This window comes from Nuphar pumila, chromosome 2, assembly GCF_984573655.1.
Source record: "Nuphar pumila chromosome 2, dmNupPumi1.hap1.1, whole genome shotgun sequence".
Classification (NCBI taxonomy): domain Eukaryota; kingdom Viridiplantae; phylum Streptophyta; class Magnoliopsida; order Nymphaeales; family Nymphaeaceae; genus Nuphar; species Nuphar pumila.
In genome coordinates, this window is record NC_143250.1 from 127689567 (window position 1) to 127711205 (window position 21639).

A 21639-nucleotide genomic window follows, 5' to 3' on the forward strand; every position below is an offset into this window, starting at 1 on the left:
AATAGGACCTAAACTTGTCTAATTTGAACACTACAGCGAGCATCTCTTTCTCTGTCGTAGTATAATTCATTTGAGTATCAGAAAGAGTCCTACTCGTGTAGGAAATTACATAGGGCTTTCTATCAATTCTCTATATTAAAATGACTCCTATGGCATAATCGGACGCATCACACATGATCTCAAATAAGAGCATCCAATCCAGAAGCCTCAAAATTGGTGCAGTGGTTCAGGCATATTTGAGTGTCTCAAATGCCTTCCTACACTCCTCATTAAAATCAAAGGATTGTTCTTTGGCCTATAAAGCACACAATGGTCTAGAGATTTTGCTAAAATATTTAATAAACTGTTGATAAAAGCCTCTATGCCCTAAGAAAGAACACACATATCTCACAGTAGTAGGTGGGGTCAATCATGAGATCGCCTCCACCTTGGCTCGGTTCACCTCAATCCCTCTCTTAGACACAATATGTTCAAGCACAATCCCCTCCTAAACCATAAAGTGGGTTTTTTTTCAACTGAGAATAAGATTTATCTCTTTACAATGTTTGAGCACTCTGGTTAATTTATGAAGACAATCATCAAAAGAAGAGTCATACACTAAAAAATCGTTCATAAAAATCTCCATAACATCATCCACCATATTAGAGAAGATTGTCATCATGCACTGCTGAAATGTAGTTGCGCATTGCAAAGCCCAAACAACATACGCCTAAAAGAAAATGTACCATAGGGACATGTGAATGTCATCTTCTCATGGTTGTTAGGGTGCACTACTACTTAATTGTATCTTAAATAGCCATCTAGGTAACAGAAGTAGCTTTGTCTAGTGAGTCTCTTAAGGATCTGGTTAATGAATGATAACGGAAAGTGGTCATTTTGCTTTGCTACATTCAGCTTCTTATAGTCTATGCAGACTTGTCACCCTGTCGTGGTCCTCATAGGAATACTCTCCGCCTTCTCATTTGCAACTATTGTGAGTCCAGACTTCTTAGGGACCACTTGAACTGGACTCACCTACTGACTATTTGAGATAGGGTAAATTATCCTTGCATCTAGCCACTTGACCACTTCTTTCTTGACAACTTCATGTTGAGATTCAGTTTCCTCTTTATGTCTCACACAGGCTTAAATCCTTCTTCATAATAGATTCTATGCATGCAAAAAGAAGGATCTATCCCTCTGAGATTTACACCACTCAACCTATTGTTGCCTTGTGTTCTTGCAAAACCTCAATCAATCTGGTCTTTTGATCCTCTGTAAGGTTTGCAGAGATGATCACAGGCAACATATGGTTTTCTTCGAGATATGCATACTTGAGTGAAGCCGGTAAGGGCTTCAACTCAAGCTCTAGGGGGACATTCTATTGAAGACTTGGTCGATCTCTCAGCTAAAGCGAGGAGAGGCTCAAATCCTCCTATCCAAGGAAGGGTACCGAAGACTATCGATGGCACATTTAAGGACTCCCTATCTAGGATATCTTCTACTGTACAATATGCTTCTAGTGGATCTCTAATCAACAAGTCAGAGTCTTCTTCCATTAAATCCTAAATAATATCCACATTGAAGCAAGCCTCATCTCGAACGAGGCTCATGGCAGCATTAAAGATATTCAATCTCACTTTCTTGTTGCCAAATGAAACATCTATTGCTTCGGTATGACAATTGATACATGCATTAGCCATTGCCAAGAATGGTCGACCCAAAATGATTGGAGTCTGGTGCTGGCGATCTACGCCCTTCATATCCAAGTTAATGAAGTCGAGTGAAAAATAGAATTCATCTACCTTGACTAGCATGTGCTCAAGGATTTCTCTCGGAACCTTGATAAAATGGTATGCCAGTTGTAGGGTCATAGGAGTCGGTTTCATTTCTCCTAATCTAAACAAATCATATAGCACTTGCTCCAAGATCTAACAACGCTCGCTCAATCTAGATATTTTCTAAGTCAACTAATTATAATAAATTTTTATATTTTTGCACATATATCTGACAAACTAATTAATTGCATGCATGCATATATATATATATATATATATATATATATATATATATATATATATATATATATATAATCAATGAAATCAGTCAATTACAATAAATTTTTACCTCTCCATGAGCGTCGAACATTCTTTGATATTGTAACTTTTTCATCGGAGCATGCACTTTCTCCTGCGTATGAAGAGTAGCATCGAACTCCAAAGCGGTATTTACATCCGACCTAGCTACATAACCCTCACTTACATCTACTTCTGGAGGAGGGTCCACATTATCCTCAGTCCATTGGTCAAGTACTTCCTTTGTCCTCTCACCACCGCCACTATAGATGACCACATCTCCAGCTTCATTTATCCGGGTATTGAGGTTAGTAACAAACTCATAACTAGCCAATGAGTCACCCTCCTCCTCCTTAGATGCTTTCAGGATGGGAGACAAGATTATGCTTATAAACTGCTTAACTTTTTCTTCATATTTTGTCTTAGATATGGGCTACTTTAGAATTTGTAATAGTTCATTGTACAACAAGTCATGGTTTTTTTTTAGCTCACTGCTTGAACGCAATTGTATTTGATCATCGATGGTGCATTTTTTGTAAAACACATTAGACACCCACATTTTTGGCAATGGATGTGATTCCCTCTCTACCCACTTATGCACACTAAGTTGTGCTTCCAAATACCAGGATGACCTAGTTCATAGTTTTTCATTAGCTTTTATTGTTGTACTTGAGAAATTCCAGATGATGTGGGTATGGTCCCCTTCACCACGGAGTTCTTCTTATTGGTCATATTGTATTAATAAATATATTCAAATTTTTCTACAATAATAATACAGGAAATATTGAACAAGCATTGCAAAAAACAAATAACATATTTGCAATTTAAAAATCATTTAAAAAAACAAGTGAATATTGTTTCATTCAGCTATTAACAAAATGAAACAATGTTTGATTCAACCATTACAAAAAATAGAATAATGTTTGATTTAGACATTAAACAAAACGGAATAATGTATGAAATATATGTGAAAGAATTGTATATTTACGATTTTGCTAGTTTCAGTTTCACCAAGATTTTGGAAATAAATTTGTGTGAGTTCGTGAGGTCTAAATTCATATAAAAATGTGTGATTCTGGATTTAAGTGGGTGTTGGAGATATTCGATAGGTGGTACAATTTTATTGCAAAATTGTTTCAATTCATAATTGTAAAGGATCATCTCAAATTATGCGTAAGTGCGGTCATTTTTCTTATTTTTAACTCATTTTGGGAGTGGCACCTAGTCTAACGGCTAGCTCTAATTTTCATATGAACATTAGGACATTGGTGGGTGCATACTGCCTGTTTGGTCATTATAGGTGCATCCCAACAGTTTGGTCAATGGACTATTGTGTTGATCAACCGTTTATCTTAGGTCTTTATATTCTCCCTAATCTCCGTAAGCTTTTGCAATTTGTTTTTCCTTCTTCCTTGGCTCAGGGAAATCATGTCATGATGGTTGGTCGTGCAAGAGACGGCCGTCATAATATGAGTAGGCGTGCTTAGTTATATCCCAAAAGCGGAGTTGCAGACCATTCGAGGTCACCTCACCGATCATGAAATTTCAACATGATGGAGATAACCATGTTTTTTATAGTTTTTTTTTTTTTCAAAACATCATTTTATGTTTTTCAAAATATAGCTTTAATGCCCCCCAAAACGAGGTAAAATGCTATTTAATTATTAGGCTTTGGTTGGGATGGGTGATCATGTCGTCAAAAAAAATATATATAGTTTTACCTTGGGAGGAGGCGAGCTCATTAAGTGACCCGATTCTCAAGGGTTTTCTTTTGTTATTCAAAAAAAAAAAATGACGATGATGAAAATGGTACTCACTTTTTACACCGGCTTGGTTTGGACGACTTTAGATAAATATGTCGGGCATGGCCAACCCAGTACTCAAAATATGACAAACATGGTCACTTGAATTTTTTTTGACAATTTTACCCTTTTTGTCACCTAACAAATTAAACGTGTTGATCATGTAGTTGTCACCTGAAAAAGTCAGGCGTTATGTAAGCTGTCGCCTGAAAAATCAAACTCCTAAATTTTATGCAACGACAAAAGGCAAAAGTGTCAAGTAAACAGTAAATTGGTTATGTTCGTTATAAAAAAAAATTTTAACTTACGGTTAGCAATGACATTTTCTATAAAAGCAAGAGCAACCTACGTAATTGTCAAAAAATTTATATTAGGCCCAACCCCTTTATTTTGTAAACGCATCTCGACGTTTCATTTTCATGAGGCAGAATTTCCGACCTCAATAGCTCCAACAAAAAAACTAGAAAACCAAGAAACAAGATATGATACAATGCTATAGCGAGGCGGTTGTCAATCTAAATGCAATGGAACCATCATGGTGATGGTGATATTGGTGGTTTTATAATTATAACCATCACAAGGGCTGGTGGAGAGAGATGATGATGACAGCGGTAGTGGTGAGGTAAACAATTAAAAGAAATTATAATTCTTAATAATAAAAATTACTGAAAGACAGATGGCATTATTGAGAGCAATCCGGTGGTTGACCATGAAATAGAAAATATGACAAAATTAGCCAATCAAATTTTTTCAGCGATTTTGATGCTGAAAAAATAGGGGCCTTGATCAAAACCACTTTTCTAAGTTTCTGGCTTGAAAAAACAGAGGCACCTTGATCGAAAAAGCCAGGCACCATGAAAGTTCTCGTCTGAAAAATCAGGCACCAGGATAAGACCACTGAGCAAGTGGTTTCGACCAAGGCACCTGATTTTTCATACAGAAAATGAATGAGAAACCATACGCATATGATTCTGTGACATCTTTGAAACAAGCACACGTGCATAATGAGACGCAGATGCACAGCACACGCACGGGCCCAATTAACGATCTTCAACATGGTTCCTCTTTTTCGGATTATATACTCTTTTCAGAATCTCGAGCTTTTTTTTTTTTACAAATTTTCGTGTGACAAATAATACAAAATCTACAGATATGCATGGAAATGTCTATACAAAAATAATACAAATGTTACCAGTCAAGCCTTCAAAAACAGCCCCACTGCTAACCACTATCCCACCCGACCCCCTCTTCCCCCATACAAACCTCAAAAGCGTACCGTGCAGCACTTGGGGGAATGCTTCAACTATTACCATCTTGATACCACAACTGCAAAATTCCATTATTAATGTATAAATCAATCGAGAATGTCAGCGGCGGCAATGTCCAAACTCTTCTTTTGCTTCGCTGAGGCAATCCGTATTGCCATGACTGACTTGAACATAGCCAAGTCTGCGTTTTGCATGAGAGACTGGGCTTTCAACCTTTTCAAAACGGCCATCTCTAACGCGTTTTTTGCTGCATCTTGGGCTTCCTGAACTCTGCGTGATGCTTCAGCATATACCCCTTCTGAAAATCAATTCAAAAGAAAACACGCAGGCATCACTAATTAACCATGAAGAAGATAATTGAGCATCCAGCTTCATGACCCACAGTCTTTAGACTGTTGACTCTGTTCCTGCATTGAGAAGGACAAAGAAGAATTAAAACAATATTACCTTGCAAAAAAACTTCTGGCTTGCCTCGACCTCCTTGATAGCCTGACCCAGTCCTCTTGAAAGACCTCTTCTTCTTCAAGAATGGCTTTTGAATCAATTGTGCTCTCTTCAATGGTGGCCGCTGAAAGATGCAGCAGCATAACACTCAGAGAAACATCCATGGCAAACAAGCCATAAAATCCAAAGCAAAAGTGATCTTATCGCAACAGATTAACAAAGTAGGAGGCAGGCAAAAGGGGAGAAAAATCATCAGACACCAGTAATTAAGAGCATTAACATAAGACAGAAGAAACACAATCTTCATTTTTCACTCTAAAGCACAACATATTGAGAAAGACTACAAACATGGCAAATCCAGAAACCAGTTTCACAGACAATTTCCAGTTCAATTTTCCTGTCAACCAATGCCGCAGAGTAGCAGCCATCTCCAAAAACCTTTTTCTCCTCTTTGTTTAGCCAAGTTGGAAAACAGCCCACCAGTGGAATTCAAACCCAAGATTCCTTATTTAAAGTTGTGCAACCACACCAATCCAGTCATCACACCCACACACTATCACTTAGAGCAACAGCGCAAATAGGCAAGCAAAGTAATACGAGGTGAAACAAATTCAAATAACATGGGCAAATACCTGGAACAGTCATAAGAAATACAGCTGCAGCAAAGATGACCTTAGTTACTTGATTACTCCAAGATTTTTAAACTACAAACCAACATTTGTTAAAAGAATGTACAAGCCTTCCTGCTAAAGTATATTGACGAACAAACATGAAATTAAAAGGGCCCAAAGATTCAGTTGTTAGCCATCGAGGATCGTAGACACAATGTTGATTTAAATAAGTTCCTGTTCAAGCACCCACGCCAAAAGCAGCATCAACAAGCAAAGAACGGGATCTTGTCGAAAAACTTCAGAAGACAACCAGAATGATAAACAGTTAATTCAACTATAAGATGGAACATCAACTGATCAGGACTTGTGGAATGCAACCTTCAACATGTTCAATTGGCGATCTAATAAAAAAGCCAAAGACTCAGAATCAAGCTGGATCAAAGTCCTGATCACCAATAGATGGTATCATGATGTGCCAGAACATCAAAGCTCGGTTGAGTACAGGTCACCTAAATCAGCAAGTCATTGGATCATTCAGGTCACTATCCAAAGCCCACCAGATATAAGATGGTATTCTAGTGTAATAAGAACGTTCAAGCCTGTAAATTCTCGCTTTGACACTTACCTACAGCAAACCCAGAACATGGTGGCATAAACCCTTTTTCAGCTGACAACCAATCACCAAGTATCTTGAAAATCGAACCATCAAATATGTGGATTGTTATAGCTTCAATAGGATGTGATGAAGGTGACAATAAGAATAAACAGCAGAAGAGGAAACCTTACTCCATGTTAAACATTCAAAACTTTTAAACACCAGCAGCTCAACTGACTAGATCGAAAAGATTTGTTATACTAATCAATAACCAAAAAAATCCCAATTTCCAGATGTATGATAAAGATCTTTTTTATTTGCAACAATTGACTTGTGGAAGAAGCACAAAAACACTGCTTTAATGTAGGGCCTACACGATGAATTTGAGAATTGCAACTGATATTACCTGGACGCTCCATTCTGGCACACATACTGGTCCTTTTCACAAGACGACAATTTTCTACTGAACATAATTATATTAATGAATTTTTCACTTAATTACAGTAATTAATGCTTGGACTTTGACAGCTCTAAAAAACATGGAATTTGGTTTCTTTGCTATCAAAGGAACTTGGTGCCAACAACAGAACATCCCAGTATACATTAGGTGTGCAAGTAAATAGGCTATTCTATGTATAAATTTTGACAGTTCTCAAGAAATGAGAGAAAAAAAACATGGAATTTGGTTTCTTTGCAAAGAAAAAACTTGCACCAAACATAGGTCATACCACTTCACTATACACCCCAACTTAAGTACAAATTATCCAATGGTCAACTGGTGTATTACTGAATCATCCTTCGAAATACTGCATTACTTTTAGACAAAAGAAGACACAGTAAACACAGAGACGTGTTCAAGCATGCATGCACGTGGAACTTGTAAGCATCCCCAACCAGACCTAATCAAGTTCAACAAACCCATTGAACACAATAAGGTTTAGCCAGTCACATCCAAGGGAATATAACTGAACCTATAAGAAACTTTTTCCGAAGGACCTACAAGGAACTTACTCAGCAAAGAAATCAGAACAATGTGAGAAGTGTGTTTCTGACAAAGCAAACCAATGAAAAAGCCTGACATGGGGAGTCAGACTGTATCATGGTCAGATACTTTCAACACTCAAAATATCACGATGTTATTATGAATTTTTAAGAAAATGAGATTAGAGGTATTCTATCTCATGATTTGGGAAACATTTGCAACATGCAATATGCCACAATGTTACGGACATGAGAGATAAAACAGACGGCAAGTTCTAATAAATCTACAATAAACACATTTAACAAGCAAATCTGTGTCACAGGTGCAGCTATGGGTATGAATGCTGGTGCAGATATGTAGGATACAACACAGAAATTTCTAAAATTATGGCTATACAGTTATAGCTTTCCGTAGATCACATCTGGAGGGTCAGATGTGCAAAAAAACTGGAAAAAAAATTCTACATTTTTTCACTAGGGAGTTCCTTAATAGCGACTGTTACCCCTATATATATATATATATAGTCACCGGAAATATGAGAACTAATGTCAACCTCAATTTTCATCATTTTTTTGTTCTTTTTCTTGAATCTAGCCATACTGATGTAATCTACAAGATTGGTTTTTTAAGAATCCGCTCTCTTGAATCATTCTATTTTGATGCATAAACGAGATTTTTTTAAGCCTTTAAAATCAATGGCTCATAATCTTCATAAATATTCATGCATTCAAAAAACACATTTTTCATTGATAATACAAGATCCAATGGTTGATTCCTAGCAAAGTCACCATGCCAAGCACCTCCACGTGGTTAGATTTGCAAAAATAGTGTTGGAAATGCCTATATTTCTAGTTCTCATATTTCAGATCTCATATTCTAGTGACTATGTGTGTGTGTGTGTGTGCGTGAGAGAGAGAGAGAGTAGGGTGTAGATAAATACAAATGATCCACGCCTACAGCCATCATGTGGGCTTTTGTTGGGTTTTATTTTTTTTCTCAAATCTGACTGTACAGATGTGTTCTATATGCTATTTCATAGAAACCAACTCTTAGATCATCTGATTCTGAACCGTGGGTAGGCTTTTATAAGGTTTAAAAATCAATGGTCTAAAATTTTCTTGAATATTCAAGGCTTAAAGTCATGTCCAAAATGTTGTTTCCAAGGTCGACGCACCTGCGTCGACACGCACCAACACGGGTGCGGCTCGGACTCGGGCAACCCGGCCCTGGGTGTGGTCAACGCACACAGGGTCATTTTGGTCCATTTTTTGGATTTTTTTTTAAATTCTGGGCTAAAGAATTAAAAAAAAATTCTTGGGGAGGGGGGGGGGGGGGGGGGGCTGCATAATGGACTGTGTTGTGTCTTTGCACTTTTTTTTTAATATATATATAGCCGAGTCCCCGTGTCCAAAAAATTTAAAATCGCGCCGCACCCGCACCCATGTGACATAGGTCGTCGTGAATCTTTATGTTCTGGTATCACTTGTCACGAGCTTATTTCTTCAACAGGTCAGTGTGGCACGACATTCCTTCCTTACCGCTGCAAACCTTTTTGATCGCTCGCTTGCCGTTGCGAAAGCTTGGAGTATAGACAGTGCAAGAGAGCAATAGAGAAGAGAGAGAGAAAAAAAAATTGCTATCACTTGAAGGTAATCACAACGAGGGTGAACAAATAAAGTTGAACGCATTTGTATTCATTCACTATTTTGCCCGCAGGTTCATTACAGTTCAGATCTACAAGCTAACCCGTAAGGGTATTGATCACCCTGAACCAAAGTACACGGGTAGCCCGAAGAAAGTTCCAAGTGACTTGACACTTACATCATGACTCAACCAAAGTAAAATAGGCTTTAGACACAACTGTATAAAGTAGGTCACAAGGGAACAATCTGAGACCCCTTTAAAAAATATATTTACATGTGCTTTTTACTTAATCTAAACATGTAGATGTGATTGCTATGTTTTATTTAGTATAAAACATGTATTGGTTTAAACATTTTTCATGTTTAGATGTGTTTTTAGCTAAACAAAAATAATCAATGGTTCATATTACACCCAAAACTTGTTTAACTAAAACCAAGAATTCTCGTTAAATTGATTTGATCCATTCAAAGCATGATACTTAGGGAATAAGCAATAATAAACACATTTACAGGTTTGGATTAAGCATTAAACACATGCAATTACATCTTTTAATGGGGTCTGGGATGATATGGGAGATGAATGGCCTGGGACTTACACATTACTCTCTCTCTCTCTCTCTCTCTCTCTCTCTCTCTCTCTCTCTCTCTCTCTCTCTCTCTATATATATATATATATATATATATATATATATATATATATATATATATATGTGTGTGTGTGTGTGTGTGTGTTGGGAGAAAAGTATGTACACATGCATGTCAGTGTCAGTATCAAACACCATACAAGAATAAAAAAACAACCCTCTTTATGCACCTTAAAACATGGATACAAATGATCCCACATAGCAGGCAACAGGTGGAATTTGATCAGGTCAAATCCGAAACTGGTCAAAGCCATGCCCATGTAGTACCAGTACCTCTGTCGACATGTGGTGACATGGGTATGGCATCTTCAGATAGTATCCATGTGACATAAATGCAAATTTGGCAGAAATCAATATACTAATACCACATAAAAATGAGATTCTTAATTCCGAATGATGGTCTCATCATTGTGGAAATGCATAAAAAGGGTCGTGAGCAGATAAGCTCATTCCATTCATACCGTATATTATCTGGTGCTTTTGGAAATACATCCTGGTTGATGTTAGTTAGGTCATTATCATGTACTCTGCTTCTTCTGTCAATTTCATTTTCTTGTCAGTTTTTCACATCATTATGGCATTCAGTTGCAAGGAACTGAATTCCAAATTAAAAAAAAAAGAAGAAGAAAAGCAACAATTAAAAAAAACACTCTTGGAACTTCTTAGGGTATCTAAGACAGACCTTTTCACATTTAATCACAAGGTAGTACACCTTGTAACATATTGCCCAATGTACTTGTGTTAACACTGACAAATCATGGAGCTGGATATGCCTAACTGTGTTTTATAACAATATCATTTATTTCTTAAAACTTTTATACGATAAATATTCATTTAATAAAACCGATACTGTAGTCAGTAACAGACTCCACATACCCATGCAGCAAGTTTTATAAAGGAAACCATTCAGCAATCTAGAGGTTTCCAGCTTAATGTATATGCTAACTTAACATTACTTTCAAGATCTAAATTTTGATACGATGCAGATTGGAGGTGATTTTTTATATCAGGTTCTCAAAGGGCCATTCATCACACCTTGATGACAGGCTTTCTGATGCCATTGATCACAAAGACCACATTTCTACTGGTCAATAGTGACATGTTGCTGTACACTACCTTAGCAAAGGGGTCACAGGTTTGAATCCCACCAGGGACTGTTCCCTATTTTAGCTAGCAGAAAAATAGAATATGGAAGAACACAATGAACATTCTGCTACTTAATACATTTATCATCCGTATATTTGTACTTCCTATATCTCTTCATTATGTTTTACTTCAGTGATTCCATTTCTTATTCAGTGCTGCTACATAAGCATACTCTTTATGTGTTGATGCCAACCATTTGACCCTCATGTAATTCGTCAAATCAAATTCATTTGAATTGAAACTTATTAACACTGGATTATTTGCTAACGTGCAGCCTAGAATGACCTCCTTTTGAAACTTTTTCTTGACAAAGACATAAGAAGTGTTCCAAAGCCCCATCTTCGTTGCTCTAAATGTACATCTTTTTTTTGCTTCTTACCTTCACATGCTGATACAAGTTACTGAGATATAAAAAGCACTACATAGAACAATTTGTCTTGATTGTTCTGCCAAGGTTGTATGTATCATACCATACTGTGTGATACGTATCGTTACTATGAGGAATATCGATTTGAATGTGTATCGTATATGTATCATATATATCGTACAATACAGACCCGTATCGTACAATGTATGATGTGTATCGTACGATAAAATATCGATGCACTTAAAAAAGGGTTGAATCATATTTTTGCCTTTTGGGGTTGAAACTACCTCTTGAGGGCCGACTTTCTCATTTGTGTAGAGGCCATTAGAGGGGCTATGTCACAAGGATTCGGCTAGCAGGGTGCCGCACCCGCGTCGACGCGACTCGACGTGGGTGCGGCACCGGGTGCGGTCAACCCGTCCCTAGGTGCATTGACCGCACCCAGGGTCATTTGTGTCCAATTTTTTTATTAAAAAAATGGTCCAATTTTTTTTATTAAAAAAATTTGTTGTGGGGGGCAGCACTCCCCAGAGAAACCCCCCCCCCTCCCCCACCCACCCCGGCACCGCCACCGCCAGGGGCGGCCCCCCAGGACCCCCATCCTCTGACCGTGCAACGGGACCCACGCCGGGGGAGCCCCCGGACCCCCCTTTTTGCAAGGGCAAAAACTCTGAATCAGGCTCCACAACTCATCAGCTCGACCCCTCCCCTACACAAATTTTATACATACATACATACATACATATATATATATATAATTTTGTCGCATCCCCCGCACCCGAGTTTTTTGAAAGTGTCGCACCCCCGCACCCGCACCCATGTGACATAGTAGAGGTGTATCCACGCACCCTAGGAGTTGTGAGAGCAATTTAGGGGTCGATCCATGCTCAAGGAAAAGGGTTTTGTAGTTTGCCATGGTAAGAATGCAATTATACCATTTTTTACTCAAGTGGATTAAGGTGAAAAAAAAACTGAGTAAAATTACAAAACTACCCTCCAAAAAATTGGCCTAAGGGGTACTGCACCTACAACCCCCAACTTACCACGAAGTTGGATCCACAAAAAGTAGGGATTTATATCAAGGTATAAATCAGGCTTCGCACTCCAACAAAGATTGCATCAGATGCAATGGGACACTCAAGTAATGAGTGCAAAATGATTGAAAATTGAGTGCAACTATTGTCATAATATTTTTATTTATGTAATATGAAAGTATGAGTATTGTGGCATGTTTTTAATTGCAAGATATTTAATATTTGGCATTATTCTTGTAAGATAGTTGATGTTTGATGATGTCTTATGCAGCTCATAGAGACATAAATGCTTCATATGTGATTCTATGGTTGTATTTTGTGCAATTCATCATTGTTTCATGTGTGATGATTTTTTTAGAATGTTTGAAAATTTTTATTAAAAAAATTTATTTTTTTACCATACGATATGATACATATCTTATTTTGGGGCCGACTGGTACAGGTAACAGGTAACGATACGATACTTGTGTTTTCTATATGGTTTATCCTAGAATCAAATTCCATGACTCTTTGTGGATTTGCTTTTACAAAAGCTAGCCACAGCGAGCTGCATGCTTTAAAGTGTTCGGCCTAGATATGGTTTAGAAATTTAACCTATATAATGGTTTTGAAATTTAGAGTAGAACTTGTTGATATGGGCTTCTATCCAGACAATCCATTGACTACAGTTATGGCCAACAAATGATGCAAGATAACCTTTTGTCAGCACAACTTAGAGTTTCCTGCACCATTCTACAAACATTATGGTAAACTCAAAGTGCCAAAAACACAAAAAAAAGGAAAAGAAACTCAATGCACTGAGGTTGGAACAATTATGGTTAACTGCAATGTTTATTCAAGACCTTGATCAATACAAAGATGAATCGTGTCCATTATAGGGCTTCCAACCAATGCATGGTTATCTGGTAAGCTCTAAGGCTATGTTCGGGAGACTTGCATTGAAATGGAAACATCCATGTGTTGCCAAAGTATGGTTTTGCCCAAATGTAGCCTTGAGGATGGAGTTTCTGAAAAAAATCCTCTTTCGAAGGTGTTGAAATGTGGTGTTGGAGTTGCCAATTCCATTCTAAATGCAGTGTTTTAGCAATGCCGCTGCTCTCAAACAGCAAATGTTTTTACTTTTTCAAGCATTCAAAGCCTGAAGACTCTAAGCTGGTCATCTGCATTAACTGGAAATTTCTATTTGCATAGTTACCACATCATGCAGTTAAACTACAGCAATCACTCTATTATATCTGTAACAGACCTAGTCATACAGCACCCATCAAAGTTAACAAAAATTTTATTTTTCTCAAATACATAAGTACTTAAAAAGACTCATCAAAACCTAAACCTAATAATACGTATGATTTAACATCATCAAACTGTTTGAATAAAAAAACATAAAACAATTAGTCTGTTTATACCAAATATTATGTATACTCACTTAAGGCAAATCTAGGACTGAAGTCCCTAACAACAAAATCTCAACAATTGCAGCATAACCAAATACCAAAACTGACAGAAAGCATACATCAAAGATATCAATGCCCCACACAGACATGAATGTCCCAAGTTCATAAATGCAGGCATGACCCCCTAAAATCTCTGACCAATTAAGCGGCAAAGACAAGACAGTTTTGTTGGCATTAAGGTCCTCAGCAGTTCATCACAAAGTACATAAGAGTAGATCCAGATGATCGAGTCATTCACTCTCTCGCATGTACAATGTGCTGCAAGGAATTATTAGAACCAAAGACTGCAACATATAAGCATCTGGCTGAGTGTGGAATGCACCTCATTTACAAAACTAGAGCTACTATAACCATAATCACATAGTTCAGTGGTGGGAATCTCCGACATCTGCTTAGCATCTCCACCTATTTGAAAAGCGCCTGAGCTCCATATGGAAATGAAAGGGAAATAAACAACAATAACTTACAAAATGCAGAATTTTGAAAAAAAATCAAATCACCAGAGCAGACCAAGATGCACTTTTAGATTTCAAAATCCACGTCATAGAAGCATATATAAGAAGCAACCAAATTAATTAATAACCACAAAAGACCAGGACTATTTTCACCTCAAGAATTTTATCCCCAAATAAGTTTAAGATTCAACTGTCAAAAGATTTTGTTTCATACTGTAATTTGTGTTAAAAGAAAAGGTACAAAATTTATAAAAAAAATTGTTTTGGCCACTTTAAGCTTAGTATTCAAAAGCTTGTCTGGGCAACCCAAGCACTGGCCTATCACCTATGTGTCCACGCAAGCACCAAAGTGGGGGCACCTAAAACAATGTTCATATGCAATTTTACCAAATTTCTTTTCACCAATGGTTAAAACACTTAATCCCTTTTTCAATATTTTTATTTTAATGTTTTTTGGAATTTTAGTTTAAATGATTATAATTTTTATTGGCCCTCTTAAGGGCATCAATGCCTAGACATTGCCTAGAGCTTTAATCTGTTAAGCCTTCATTTTCTGTCTCTTCTCAATTGCCAAATCTGCAACTGGCCAATGGCTATCAGCTTCTTTTTAGATGAGGAAAAGAAGTGGATCATGAGCATAATTAACATTGCAGCATCCATATTTCTCATCTCTATACTTTTATGAACATGGTGGGCATGGATAACACCAGCCTCTTATCATTTTCATTTCCCAAGTCGACCAAACAGTGTGTTTGACTGCTTGTCCAAGCTTGGATAGAACACACTGTCCAGCACAGTCGGGACAGAGTTCTTGTCCAGGACATCGTGCCATGAGACATTTTTATTTATTTATTTTAAATACTGTCCCTGTCTCCGTTCACATTGTTCCAGGGAAGAGGAGTGTGTGAACAGAAAAACAGTGTTCCACAAGACACGCGAAACAGTGTGTCTGCGACTCCCACACAACATGCGGATGTGCAGTCAAAAGCGCCCTAAATGTTTGATGATAAAATAGAATTTTTTTCATATTGCAACATGATTGCTTCATGCATGTGGTTGGTGAAAAGTAATTCTACAAAATGCAGCAAAATATGTTCTAGATTAACAAATGGATCATCATACTATGGTTTTGGATACACATTGTTGACAAATGATAATTGATCCAAAGTATCCACAGATTTTCTATTAAGTTCAAGGGTTTTTTAAATTCCAGGCTTTTAGATCAAGATGGAAAATTGATTTCTGCACTTCAAAACATCTTGTCTCTAATTCCACAAACTTTCATTCACAGACAACTTGTGCTTTACATCAATTAGTTCCCTTAAACTTTGCAAACTATTGCTATAGCATCCAAATAGCAAGAACATATAAGTACAAGGATGCCAATCTCTGGCCCAGACCATCAAATTGCACACCCATTTATGTGTAAATATTCTTAATACATGAGCTGGCTGAATGACAATTAGAGGCATAAATAGTTCATATCACATACCAATGGCCCATGGAAAAAGTATCCTGCAGAACACCTTGTCCCTAAATAGACAGCTTTATAAAGTAGTTTATATCCTCACGGCACCAGCGAGCTAGTCTGTAAAACGTGTGAATGACAGCAAATTCATGTTTAAGCTTTATCTTTGAACCTCTCTACCACAACCATAGAGAATACCATGTCCCCAAATAAGACAAATTTTATGTGGTAGTTTATATTCTCATATCTCCAGCCAGCTAGTTCACAGTACAAGTGAATGACAATGGGTTCATTCCTAGGCTTTCATATTCTTTAAAAGGGTTGGGAAAACACATAAAATTATAAAATTTGCATGGATACCATTGCACATGCACCAGTTTATGGATCCATCAGATTTTAAGACAGTGGCACTATCATGCATGTGCAAATATAGCTGATCTCGTTCTTAGAAAAGCAACCATGCAAGATCTCTTTGATGTCACTTGCAAGATAAGGAAAAGCTTATGCACAAAGTTCAATTGCCTTCATATCTCCACAAAATTCTGTGACATGTAAAGACAAGTGCACTAGAGTTTTTTGCATATAGACACCATGAAGAAAACATGACATCTAAAACAGAAAATGCAAACTAACATAAAGCTTGAACTGTATTGCACATGATTGCCACCAAGTTCATAATAAAAACTTGAATTACACACAAATATTGCTTTGCCAAGACAGATAAATTGCAACACACATCACATATCAGGAATATAAGGTTAGAAATAAAAACACCAAAGCCCATGGCCACAAAATTACAAATGGACATTTCCTGATAGACAATTTCAGGGCTTGCACCGAAATATTGGAAAAAAAGGAACGGTGATACTAAAGTACATATATACCTCTCATAAATACAAGATTTGATGCCATCAGCAAGTTTTATAATCAGAAGTAACCACTCCACGCATGAAAAGGGAATTAAGCAAAAGTAAGTATTTACCTGGAAAACCCTAACAAGTGCCTTATCTTTCTGCTTTCGCTTTCCTAACCAGTAATCATAAATGGCTTTAACTTTGTTCTCCTCCAATAAATCGGCACAAACAGCAGCAATAATATTGAAATCAGAAACATCATCTGGCTGTCTGAATGCGGTCTTCTCTAGTCTATCTATGATCTTCTCGAATACATATTCATCAATATGACCAAAACTGTCAAACTCTCTATCCTGATCATTCCTGTTAAATTGTTTGAGCCATTCATCATCTTCAGAGTCCATATCATAGATCACGCAGTCATTGACTAAAGCTCTCCCAATCTCATCATCTACATCAGTGACATACTCAGGCGGGCGTATAAAACCATTGCAGTAAGTAGACTCATAATCAGGAACTTCACACACTCCAGGAATTGGAATAAACTTGACTGGAGTTGACAATGCATTTCGTTCACAGCATTCCTTGTATAACTCCTTGAAGATAATCCAATCCCTTCTATCACAAAACTCGAGCTTCCAACCCCTTTCACCCTTTTCACCAGTCCACATCATAGCATGTGTGTAACGATTAGACGTACAAAGCCTCATCGCCTGTGGCTTGTGTAAATACCGCGTAAATCCATGATGCTTGACAGCAAGCAACCATTCTTTAGAGTCAGAAGCCTCTAACACAACTCGTGCACCACTTTCCCTCCAACATCTGTCATAGTCGACAATCAACATATTTGCCCTGCATGATACATTGTCAATATTTTGCTTCAGGCCTTCTAAAAGAGTTCTGATTCCCTTAATCTTATCGCTGTTTCTCTTTCTCAAAGACATCTCAGACATCAGTAGAGGGGGGCGCGTTCTTTCATTCATTAGTACATTTAGACGATCCTTTAGAGGTGACCGCCTAATGGCCCTGAAAGAATGTGACAAGCTCCTCTTCCTTTGGTGATTTCGAAATTTTGATAAATTTCGAATAATTGAGTGGCGACTACCGGCCAAAATAGCAGTCCTAGGATCCCTAACAAGGCTTTCTAGCTGTGAACCCACAGAACTCTTTGCAGCTACCAAATCTTGAGCAGCACTCACATACAAACAGGTCATATGCATCCGCAGATGGCCAGAAGAACCAAATAGCATTGTGCTGGAGTGCAGAAGCATAAAAAACGTTGGAAGAGCAGCAAAGTTCAAGGACAGCATAGGAACAGACTCGAAGGCCCCGAAGATAACACAAATTCCAGGGCCAATCAGAGGTCTAGCCCTATTCTTAAGAACCAAAAGATTCTCTTTAGCAATACTTCTGTGCGACAAAAGCAGCATGATTGAACACCAATCTAGTACACCACAACAATGCTGCAAACAAGTTTGAAAAAAAAAAACTAATTAATGACTGTATATAATAGAAAAAGGTTATTCATACTGAAAAACTAAAATAAACATGGCGGGAAATACCTCCCCTGTTGAAAATGTTTAGAAAAACTAACTGATTCATGATTATAAGTAATAGAAAAATAATTTCAAATAAAAAACTCAGTAGTAGAAAAATAATTTCAACGAAAAAAACTCATGTAAACATCGCGGAAAAATAGTTTCAATTTTAATGAGAAAACTCGGACAAATGTGGCAGGAAATGCTTACCCTCGACTTAGCTTTAACCTCCCCGCTGGACGCATCACATATGCATGTTCCTCCAGCAATGGCACAAATGCTCCTATCTAGCTCCAGAGAACGAAGAAGAGGGACAAAATGTATACCATGTTGAGAAAAGACTGCAGCGACTGATTCTAAGAACAAAAACGAAGCAAACCTGTACACTCTGAATTCTGGGTTCCCAATTGAATGCAAAACCGATACCAGAAAGTTTGCAAAATAGCATGATTTGCTAGAAGAAGGCTCTACTATGCAGGCAAGCAACGCATGACGAGAATTCCTCGGCCAGAAATTCAAACAAGAAGAATCCATCTTCCTTCCTACTTCATCCAGCCCCAAGGAAAGCCTTTGGGTAAAGAAAGCAATCTCGCGGATGCAATTCGCTGGAATTTCCCACTGAACTCTGTTTTGCAGCAGGGAACTGGCCCTGGAATTTCTGCAAATTCTCCTCCCCTGTTTGCGTGTGAAGGACAAACCGTACATTCTGTCCTCGGCCGGCATCTCCATTCTTTCGCTATCACTTCCTCCCAATCTGTGCCGTTTGCGACTGTAAGTAATTCCAAACATCCTAACATTCCTGCCCACCGTGTTGGCACCCCCAATAGCACAAGAATTGCCGTCAGCATCCCTTCCACTACCCAACTCAGGCGGCTTCTGGCGTGTTTCGGATAACACCATAGCCCCAGAGATACCACCACCATCCCCCAACCTACGGAGCTTCCTGACACTACGTTCCCTCCTCCACGGTAGCAACCTATCCCCTCCCAGATCACTCCCGTCATTCTGCCAACTCAGGGATTTCTTCTTCTTCTTGTTCTTCTTCGTCCCCTCCGACTCTGTCTCCGATACATCGCTTGAATTCCCGAGCAACCGGATCCACTCCTCGCCGGCCACCGCCCGCGGGCTCCCAGCCGATTCGATCGCCAGCCGCTTCCTGGAACGAAGCACCTTCACCCCCGAATCAGCGATCTTCGAGACGGTCTTAGGGACGAACACCCTAGTCGACCTCCGTATGCCGACGGACGGCATGGAGGCGTCGCGGAAAGGCAAAACCCTGGAAACTCTAGCCTCTTTCCCGCGCGAAAATGGCCCAAAAGGCGGACGGCGTCCCTCAGAAACCCCATGCTTCCTCATCACCATTCACCAAGCAGAAACAGGGATCGAGACGATTCCTCATGTGCGAAACTGCGCCAAGATCGGCCATCTAGCGCTCGCCAACGATCGACCTCACGAAACCCGAGCCGCGATCTCTCATGGCCAACAACTCATCGCTGCCTACAGAGCATGAGGAGGAGGAGGAGAAGAAGAAGGATTAATCAAGAAAGAACACATACAGAATTCGATCCGGAGGTCGATCAATTGGTACTTGAAAGTTTCCTCTCTCTCACTCTTGGCGGCGATACGGACAATATCGAAAATGTAGGGTTAGGGTTAGGGTTAGGGTTAGGGTTAGGGTTAGGGTTCTTTCTCTGCTTTTGGAGGGGAAGGGGATTTGGGATGTGTGTGTGGTTTATGGCGCTTCACGTACTTCTTGTTTCTTGTAGTTGTTGCAGAGAGAGAGAGAGAGAGAGAGAGAGAGAGAGAGGTGGCGGTAGGTTTCGAAGGAGAGCCACGGACAGCTCGTGCGCTGGTACGGCGTTAGGGTTTTGCGAATCGACGGGGGAACGGGCCTCAAAAACCGTCAGATGCAGAGCGGACGGACGAGATCGTGCACGTCCCACGATCGAGGGTTTTGTGAGGAGAGGGAGTTCCCTGCAAGGAGGGGCTTTAGACTTTTTTAGAACTCGAACCGCCGAAATATTCCAGAAACGACCTTTAACTTAAACGAAATAACGAGAGAACCATCGTCCTCTGAGAGAGAGAGAGGGCCTTGGAACTGGTCGGACTCAGTCCGGACCTGGGTCCGAATTTTATTACCTGCTACAGTACGGGTGGAATCTGACAAGATTCGGTTCACACACTCGGATCCGGATAGAATGTGTCAGACCCTGAACAAATATATAATTTTTTACTATTTGGTTCTGGATAAGGATAGATGGTCGTACTTGGTTGGACCCGCTTTCTCTTTTTTTATTTTGCAAATCAATGGATTTTACCCCGTTTACAGGTTTTCAGTGGACTATACATCACCACATCTTAACCAGATCTGGCATTTCATAATGATATTTGAGTAAGCTGGGTCCAAAACCAAACCCACCAAAAATCAAATCTAGTATTGGGTCAAGCCTGGTCCAAAACCAAACCCGTTCAAAGAACCTTTAATGCACCATGGCAGGTAACAAATTTCTCTTCAACTAAATATTTGACACGTTTAGCCCAAAAATCAGAAAATTATCATATTATATGGCAATGATGTATTTTTTTAAATGCCTTGTAATTTTTGAAATATTTGACATGTTAATAATTTTTTTTGTTTTAAAAAGACCTTTTAACCCTTCACATGAGTAAATCTCTTCAAGTTTGCACAATATATGAGTACGCTTCCTCACAAAAATGTAGATTCACATATTTTTTTATGGACCTCACGATGTTCGCATGACCAAACTTACGAATTTCATGTAATTAAACCATGTCGTAACTTCATAAATATTTCACTAAATTCGCATATATTATATGAAGTTCACATGATTAATTTTGCAAACTTTCTCTAGAAACTTCTCAAAAATTGCAAATACCTTACTAAATTTGCAAATATAGTGCGAAGTTTGCATAACTAAATTCGTGAACTTTTTGTAACTTAAATGTGTCATAACTTCATAAATATTCTATTAAATACACATATATAGTATGAAGTTTGCATAATTAAATATGTGAACTTCCTATAACTAAAATTTATCATAACTTTGCAAATATTTTACTAAATTCGCATATATGCGGATCTTGTGCCTCATTTGTAGACATTCTGAATATTATTACATAAGACACTAGATTCACACATTTTTTAAAGACTTAAATGTGAACCTTCCCATTTTTTTTGAATGTTTGTACTAACAATAAATGTGACACTTCGATATTTATTTAAAAAGTGATGGTTCACATTTTAGGGTTCTTTTTTTGC

General features: G+C 38.3%; 1 protein-coding gene across 2 annotated transcripts; it reads right to left on the reverse strand.

Annotated features, from left to right (window-relative positions):
- Positions 1-4940: 4940 nt before the first annotated feature.
- On the reverse strand, positions 4941-20124 carry LOC149847065 (uncharacterized). 2 transcript variants are annotated; one of them, XM_089996779.1, is made up of 4 exons: positions 18739-20124; positions 16950-17673; positions 5572-5692; positions 4941-5422 (listed from the first exon to the last, which is right to left on the reverse strand). In XM_089996779.1, exons 1-4 carry the CDS (start codon positions 19719-19721, stop codon positions 5211-5213), a joined length of 2040 nt encoding a protein of 679 aa, XP_089852905.1. In that variant the 5' UTR covers positions 19722-20124; the 3' UTR covers positions 4941-5210. The 2 variants fall into 2 exon arrangements, with proteins under 2 accessions (XP_089852905.1, XP_089852904.1); XM_089996778.1 differs by having other exon boundaries at positions 16950-18284; positions 18570-20124.
- Between the last annotated feature and the right edge of the window lie 1515 nt (positions 20125-21639).